At 55.9% G+C, this 8,510-nt stretch overlaps 1 protein-coding gene across 3 annotated transcripts in view; it reads left to right on the plus strand.

Annotated features, from left to right (window-relative positions):
* Positions 1-6,875, plus strand: part of EPHB2 (EPH receptor B2) — a 186,834-nt gene extending 179,959 nt beyond the window's left edge. For all 3 annotated transcript variants that reach the window (XM_057531220.1, XM_057531212.1, XM_057531215.1), the window contains exons 12-16: positions 363-578; positions 1,470-1,619; positions 2,674-2,867; positions 4,341-4,496; positions 5,047-6,875. In XM_057531220.1, the coding sequence (XP_057387203.1) occupies positions 363-578; positions 1,470-1,619; positions 2,674-2,867; positions 4,341-4,496; positions 5,047-5,155 (825 nt within the window). In that variant the 3' untranslated portion in view covers positions 5,156-6,875. The remainder of the gene's footprint in view (positions 1-362; positions 579-1,469; positions 1,620-2,673; positions 2,868-4,340; positions 4,497-5,046) is intronic.
* The last annotated feature ends 1,635 nt before the right edge of the window (positions 6,876-8,510 follow it).

Below are 8,510 nucleotides of genomic sequence, written 5' to 3' on the forward strand. Positions count from 1 at the left end.
GGCACCTTCCATGCACCTTCTTCTTGAACTCTGACAGCCCTAGAAGGTGGGTGTTAGTTATCCACATTTAACACACAGATGAGGAAACTGAGACTCAGAGAGGTTAGGTCACATGTCCAAGGTTGCACAGCCAGCAAGGGGCAGAGCCAGAGTCAAACCAGCTCCAGAGTCCATGTTCTCTCCACCACCCTGAAACTGGCCTCTCCTGGGCCTCTCTGAGGTCTCTGAGCATCTGAGTCCTTCCCACCGAGAGCCCAGGCCAGGGCAGCAGGGTCCTGCTCTGGTTTCCCATTCTGAGAATGCCCCAAAGATCTGACTCATGCCCTTCCATTTACTCTGTGTTTCCTCCACTTCTCCCGAAGCAAAATGATGGGCAGTTCACAGTCATCCAGCTGGTGGGCATGCTGCGGGGTATCGCGGCCGGCATGAAGTACCTGGCAGACATGAACTACGTCCACCGCGACCTGGCTGCCCGCAACATCCTCGTCAACAGCAACCTGGTCTGCAAGGTGTCTGACTTTGGGCTCTCACGCTTTCTGGAGGACGATACCTCAGACCCCACCTACACCAGCGCCCTGGTAAGATGGAGGCAGGGAACAGTGGAGTCACAGGGCCAGGGAGGAGGACGGATATCCATCTCTCCCCGCAATACGTTTTCACCAGCACTTGCTCATGCCAAGCGCTGTGCTGGGCCCTGGAGACGTAGAGACATAAACCGTGTTTTCTGCCCTCTTGGAGCTCACAGACTGGTGGACACAGAAGTGCAGAGCGCCACAGAGGGACGGGGCTGTGAGTTAGACACCAGCCTTGGGAGGCAGAGGAAGGCTCGCCAAGAGGGAGTGATAGCTGAGCTGAAAGCCAGGTGCCAGTAAAAGTTTGTCAGATGCCGTATTCTCATGGGGAGCTGTGACTGAAACACAGGCTGTCGGGGAAAGTGGTGGGCACCCATGCTGGAGAAGTAGGCAGGGCCAGATCGCAGAGACTCTTGACTGCCCGAGCTCAGGACTCTCTCCCGAAAGCTGTTGGGGTTGTTGAAGAGTTTTAAACAGAAAGGAATAAGACACAATCCCTAGCCTCAAAGAGCTCAGAGATGGTTCAAATAGAGCCAGGTAGGTAGGCAAATGATATGAGTACTGCTGTCTGTTGAGAAGTGCCTCCTGATGGAGGGGTGTGGAACACAGTTGTAGGATTGAGAAGCATGAGCAACTCTTTGGGACTTAGGGAAAGATTTGCAGAGGGACTTCAAGGATGAGAGGGAAGTTACCAGATGGCAGAGTGGGAAAAGGCACTTCATGCAGAGGGAAAGGCATGTGCAAATGCCTGGAGGTCCAGAGCAGCAAGGTGAGTCTGGGGAACAGCAAGATACTTCGTGTGATTGTGCAGCACAGGGCACAGGGTGGGGAGCTTTGCGAGCAGAGGGCATGAGCGTAAGCCTCCCACCCATTAACCCTTCTCATTCTGTTCCCCAGGGTGGGAAGATCCCCATCCGCTGGACGGCCCCAGAAGCCATCCAGTACCGGAAGTTCACCTCGGCCAGTGACGTCTGGAGCTATGGTATCGTCATGTGGGAGGTGATGTCCTATGGGGAACGACCCTACTGGGACATGACCAACCAGGACGTAAGTCTCCAAGGGGGTGGACAGAGCCTCTCTGGCCAGCCAGACAGGAGGGGAAGATCCAGAACTTCTGGCATTTTGCGTGTCCCTCAGGGGGTGGGAGCAAGGTCTCTGAGATCCCAGCCCGATGTTGGTTGATTCAAACATCTGCACAGGACCCTGGACTCTCCAGGGGGCTCAGGAGTAGGAAAGGCCTACCCATCCACAAATCAGCAAATCTTCAGGATGCTGTCACCTGTGGCCAACCCTGAATGAGACCATATCTGCCCCTCAGGTGTTTACCACCCACATGGGAGACAAGACAATTATTCTGGGAACCAGATGTAGTTATCAGGTGCTATGTATGATCAGGTACTAAAGTGGAGGAGGCAGGTGTCCAGCCCTGTAGGTGTTGGAGCAAGGGCAGTGTGGGCAAGATCAGCCGGGAAGTCTTCACAGACAGGTGGGACTCACACAGTAGTGGGACTTGGAGACGCGAGGGCTTCCAGTGGAAAGAACAGCCTGTGCAAAAGCCCAGAAGTGGGATGATGAGGGGTCGTGTCAGGGAGCATGGAGAGGAAAGTTGATCCGAAAGGTGGATGAGGTTCAATAATGGGGTGTTTGAAAGTCGATCTGAGGAATTCTGATTTGCAGCAACGCCAGAACAGGGAATGCTTGAGCAGGGAAGGTACCTACAGTCAAGCTGGGGAAGATGAATTTGGCCCTGGGGGCAGGAGAGTTTGGAGAGGTGTTTGGGCTCCTTTCCCTGACAGAAGAGCCAGGTGGGATTGCCCACAGGAGGGTCAGCCTGGTGGACCCTGAGGCAGAGGGTATCTCAGGGTGCTGGGTGGGTGAGTAGGGGGAGCAGAACACCCAGCTGCCAGGCCAGACCGAGGCCACAGATGGTGGGAACCCAGGTGAGGCACATACTGGGGCTGCCTCCAGGAAGTGGAGGTAGTTGCCATGGCAACCAAGCAAGTCTGTCCTGCCATGTACTGGGGGCAAGACGAGCCAGGCCAGAGGGCAGATGCTCTTACCTCACCCACCCAGCCCCACCCGGCCCCTGTGTTGTCCCCAGGTAATCAATGCCATAGAGCAGGACTATCGGCTGCCACCACCCATGGACTGCCCAAGCGCTCTGCACCAGCTCATGCTGGACTGCTGGCAAAAGGACCGCAACCACCGGCCCAAGTTCGGCCAGATCGTCAACACGCTGGACAAGATGATCCGCAACCCTAACAGCCTCAAAGCCATGGCGCCCCTCTCTTCCGGGTACCGCCCCACCTGTCCCGCCCCTTTTCCCAGTTCTGCCCTGGCCCCGCCCCCTCTGGTAAAGCTGAATTGGGATGGGGACAGCACTAGTGTTTGTTGGGAAGATGGCTACCTTGGGGTGCAGAGTGCAGGACACAGACTATCCTGAGAAGGAGAAGGAAGCCCAGTCTGGTAGAGGAAGCATCTTTTAAAGCATGGTCGGAGAGGACAGCTTTTAAGAGAAATCGTCAGAATCTTGGTGAATAGATTTACTCCTCACTCAGTTTCCTCCTCCACACTTAAACCTGGACCCTCTGACTCGCATTTGCAGCCTCCTCGACATGGCCAGGCCCACACACACATGCATGTACACACACAAATATAGTCCCGTACGTGTACGTGAACATACAGCTGGGCACAAACGCTCATGCTTGTGCTCACACACAATCTCACACACATGGAGACACCCATTCTCAGGCTCTCACACCTACACACATCCACAGGTCCCTGAGCACACACGTTCAGAAGTACACACACACCACACAAACACATGCACGCACGCCCCACACTCGGGTTGCCATCCTTATATCAAAGAGACTGGCTCAGGAGGTGCGCTAGCTCCAGTGGTCCTGGAGCTTTCCTTCTCCCAGTGGTCCCAGGGCGCCCTCCATCAGGTCTGCAGCCACCACTGCCTTGCCGGGGCAGCTTCAACAGGCCAGTCCTGGCCCTGCACACTCTTACACTTCAGGACTCTTGATCACACAAGATTTCTGAGGGGCGTCCGGCTAGATGTCCTCGGGGTCCAGGGCTGGCTGTGGCCAGAGACTCTCTGGGCCCAAGTCCTTCACCTGCCAAGTTCTTAGGGCCAAGAGATTTTCGTGTTTGCCTCTGCCCGTCCCTCCTCACCATGACCCTGCATCAGCCACTCCTGATTCTTCGGATAAAAATCACTCTGAGCTTTTAGCCTGAGGGTCACTTCACACCTCACCTGCCAGGAAGTCATTCCCACTAGCCCCACCAGCTCTGTCTGGACTTTGGAGAGGCAGTCCACAAGATCAGCTTCCTGTAGCACAACCATGGTAGAGAAGGACAGAAGGGCATCAGGGGAGGAAACAGCAAATAATCAGCACAGTTAGTCCAGCTGAAATCCCTCCTCAAAAGAAGAAGCATGGAGAAGCATCTCCCGCCTCACCACTGTGGTCCAGCCTCTCCGCAGTCCCTGTAGAGGCTTCCCTAGACTTTCCAGGTAACCCCAGCTCTGAGTTCTGCACACACTTACTCTCGCCTACTCACACATATATGTGTGCACATTTACGTGAGTTCAAACTCACTCCTGCTCTCACACAGAAATGCTCACATACATACACACTCACCTGCGTTCACACACATGGATGCACGCGTGCAGGTACGCACATAGCCTGCAAGTGTAGTGCTTACCTTCACCCCCAGATCAGCATGTGCCCTGACCGTCCCCGTTGCCCACCCCACCCCCAGAATCAACCTGCCGCTGCTGGACCGGACGATCCCCGACTACACCAGCTTTAACACAGTGGACGAGTGGCTGGAGGCCATCAAGATGGGGCAGTACAAGGAGAGCTTCGCCAATGCCGGCTTCACCTCCTTTGATGTCGTGTCGCAGATGATGATGGAGTAAGTGCCCAGCCGCTTCCACCCACTGCCATTAGCCGCCCTCCCCACCCATCCCGCCACGCGGGGGGGCTCTGGAAAGTGAGGAATAGACAATGTCCCAGCAGGGATATGGGGGACCAAGGGGCAAGACGGCCAACACGGACTCACATTCATATCAACACCCAGGTCTCCTGCCACCCACTGGCCACGACCTTGGGCAAGTCACAGAACCCTTCGTAGCCCCAGTTTTCTCTTCTGTAAACTGGGGAGCGGTAGGAAGATGAAAGGAGATATAAAGTGAATGACTGAGTACTTAGTAAATGCAGGTTCCCTTCTCCTCCCCCGAGGCAGAGGAGACACGTGCACCTAGGCGCCCTGATTCCTAATCATGGGCTCCTTCCATCTCAACATTCACTCACTCTTGCTCCAGATGCCCACCCATTCCCCCAGGCCCTTCACCCTCTGCCTTGCCCTCTCCAGCAGGAAACCCCTGGAAAAGCCCAGGCAGCTCTACCTGGACAGAGTCCCTCCACCCCCGCATTTCCCTAACACATGTGCTTCTCTTCCAAAGGGACATTCTCCGGGTTGGGGTCACCTTGGCTGGTCACCAGAAAAAAATCCTGAACAGTATCCAGGTGATGCGGGCACAGATGAACCAGATCCAGTCTGTGGAGGTTTGACGTTCACCTGCCTCGGCTCACCTCTTCCTCCAGGCCCCGCCCCCTCCGCCCCACATGCCGGCCCCCGGTTCTTCGTCCACCGCAGGGTCAGCCGCCTACCAGGAGGCCACGGGCAACAGGAAGAACCAAGCAGCGCTCCAGCCATGAGACGTCACCAAGAACACGTGCAACTTCAGATGATGGAAAAAAGGGAATGGGGACAAAAGAAAATAGATCCCGGGAGGGGGCGGGAAACACAAGGAATAGTTTTTAAAGAGGATTCTCATAAGGAAAGCGATCATTGTTCTTGGAGGAAAAAAAGGGCTTGGGAGATTCATGCAGTTTGTACAATCGGAGATCAAAAACAGTTTCTCTCCAGCTCCCTCTGGGAAGGTGACCCGGCCGGAGCCAAGAAAGACTTTCAGGAACACAAATGTGAAGGGGAGACACAGGGGCCACACTTCTCTCCCGTCCCCGGGGCTGCTCTTCCAGGTCTCACTCAACAGCCACGCGCCAGGCGGATGGGCAGGCGACGGGTAGCCACCCCCGGAACCACTCTTGGAAAATCCAATCCCGCTGCCGCTGGGCCAACAGAAGAATTTTTCTGTCTTGGGAGAATATTTTAGAAACTCCAATGAAAGAGACTTGTTTCTCCTGTCAGCTCCCGGGGCTGAAAAGGGACTTTTGTCCTCCTGGGTCAGGGAGAGCATGGGGACACCCAAAAGGTCAGCCTTCCTGAGGTTGACCATCCCCCTCCCCCCGGTCTGCAGCTCCACGTCCACGTCACGTGCACAGCTCGGCGGCCATGGCCCAGCTGGGCACCCACTCCTGCCCGTCCACACCTGGAGGACTGATGCTGCAATGACTGCCATCAGCTACGACTGCCACTGAGAAGGATTGCTCCTACATCTGGGTTTGTTTACAGCAATTTGTGGACTCGGGGGTATTTTGGTCAGGGGTGGATTTGGTTTTGGGGGGGTGGTTTGTTGGTTGGTTTTTTTTTATGACAATGAAGTGACACTTTGACATTTCCTACCTTTTGAGGACTTGATCCTTCTCCAGGAAGAAGGTGCTTTCTGCTTACTGACTTAGGCAATACACCAAGGGCGAGATTTTATATGCACATTTCTGGATTTTTTATATGGTTTTCATTGACACCCTTCCCTCCTCCCCCCCTGCATAGATTTCCCACCTGCTGCCAGGCCTCACCAAAGCCAACTGCCACGGGGCCATCTGGGCCATTCAGAGACTGAGTGAGATTTGGGTGGAGGGTGGAGGCCAAGGTGGAGGAGCATCCCACCCCAGGACTGTTTTTGAAAGCAACAGATTGAGAAGGAGGAGGAGGCTGCAGGGCCAGAAGCCTCTGCCCACATCCCCACTCTCCTTCTGTCCCAGTCTATCCAGTACTTTCCAGGCAAACAGGCCCCTTCGAGGTTCCTGAGTGCCCTCGGATGGCCAGAACCCAGTTTTGTCTCTGGGAGCCTAAACCAGGCTGCATCCGAGGCCAGGACCCAGATCATTCACTGTGATATCCCAGCCCTCCAGAGTATCACCCTCAGACCATGTGCAGGCGTGCTCCTCTCCTCCCCTTGCAAGAAAGCATGTGATTTCTCTCCCACCTCTTTCCCTCCACCAGACCTTTGCCCAGGTCTGAAAGTCTTGGCCATGGGAAAATAATCAGCCAAGGGGTCTGACCACAGACTCTCTCCTATGAGCAAATGCAGCTGCCTGAGCAGAACAATCGGTTAGTGAACTGAATGGAAATAAACACTTTAGTTAGAAAATGACCTCTGTTCTCTGTCAGTTCCAACAGAGACCCTGGCACCTTTGGGACATGTCAAGTGACCCATGATGCTCTTCTAAGGGGCTTTTCCTACCTCAGGGTTCCAGAAGGCCCGGGGCTGAGAAAACACATGGAGGACACCAGTGGTCCATGTGGCCTTTCTGGCTCTGGCTTGTCAAAAGCACAGGCAATGAAAGAAGTGAGTTGGAAGTGACTCAGAACTTGGAGTCTGATGCCCTGCAGATCAGTGTGAACCACTGCAGGACGCATTAGGAGCAGGGAGGTGACAGCAGTGCACTCACTCTTTTGGGCCAGAGAAAGGGGGCCCAGGTATTAAGTGAGCTGTGATGGTGGGAGTGTGAGGGTCCCGGAGAACCCATGGATCCGCAGCCAAAGCCACAGGTATTATCACCTTATCCTGGTCAACTCTAATTATCCTCTGAGCAGGTGGACTTCTACTCACGTACAATCAAAACTCTTCGCGTGGAAGGAGGAGGCTGGGGGGGGGGAGCCAGGGACGCCGCATCTCAGGACCCTTCCCTTTGTCCGTGGGAGGCTGACCAGTGAGAAAGATTCATGCCGCAGGTGGTCAACTAAAGGCCCCTCGGTGAGAGCAAGCATCCAACACGGACCAGCCTGTCATCTGTCACTCACCTGTTCTCAGAGCCCGAGATGCGAGGGGAAGGAAGGGATTAGAGGGGAGCATGGGCCCCCCCAGGGGGAACAGCAGAGCAAGCCACAAGGAAGGCATTGGCTGGCTTCCCGCGAACTGGCCAGCCTTGGCCCAGCCAGCTGCCCTTTGTGCCCCAAAGATGCCCAACACGGGTGGCAGCTGTCCCGACACACAAGGTCACCTTCTGGAGGGAGCTGCCCTGATGCTCTTCAGATTAACTCTGTCTCCTCAGCCCGCCCCCCCAACTGCTCTGGGGCCCCACAGGGGGCTGGCAGTCGGTGCTTCCTGTCAGATGGCTTCCCGTCCTAAGCCGCTAGGCTGGTGTCTGCTAGCCAGCACGTCTGCCCATCCACCCTTCAGGGCCTGAGTCCTCCGTGGTCCTGGGCCTCCACGTGCCGGCTTCTCAAGAGTTAGGGTGCTACCCAAACCCTCTGTCTCTACTTCAGGGTAACAGACAGACGTCGCTGTGACCGTCCCCGGTGCAGGCAGATGCTCCCCTCTCCCCGCTGCTGGGGCAGCTCCCCCCGCCACCTCTTGCTTGCTTCTCAGTGGGGATGGTGGGCCGTGCTGCCAAGCGCCTTCCACTGATGCTGCCTGCTCGCCTGGGCACACGGCTCTGAGCCACCCGCTGCCTGCTTACTAATCCTTTCCTGGCTCAACCTCCCCAAGTGCCAGCCCCCACCTGCCCAGCAGCGTGAGGGGAGTTTCCGGCCGCTCTGCACACAGTTGGTACTTGAGGAAAGAAAGCAGCCTTGCAAACATGGGCCAGGGCACCATGGAAATGGGGACCAGCTGCTCTGAGAGGGTGTGACAGGCAGATCTGCACGGCGCCAGGCTGGGTAATAGCCCTGCCGTCGCCCCCGCTCCTACTGCCCCAGAAGCGCCCCCAGATGGGTCAGATGGGTTACTGTTGATCAGCA

Source organism: Balaenoptera acutorostrata, chromosome 1, assembly GCF_949987535.1.
Source record: "Balaenoptera acutorostrata chromosome 1, mBalAcu1.1, whole genome shotgun sequence".
Lineage (NCBI taxonomy): Eukaryota > Metazoa > Chordata > Mammalia > Artiodactyla > Balaenopteridae > Balaenoptera > Balaenoptera acutorostrata.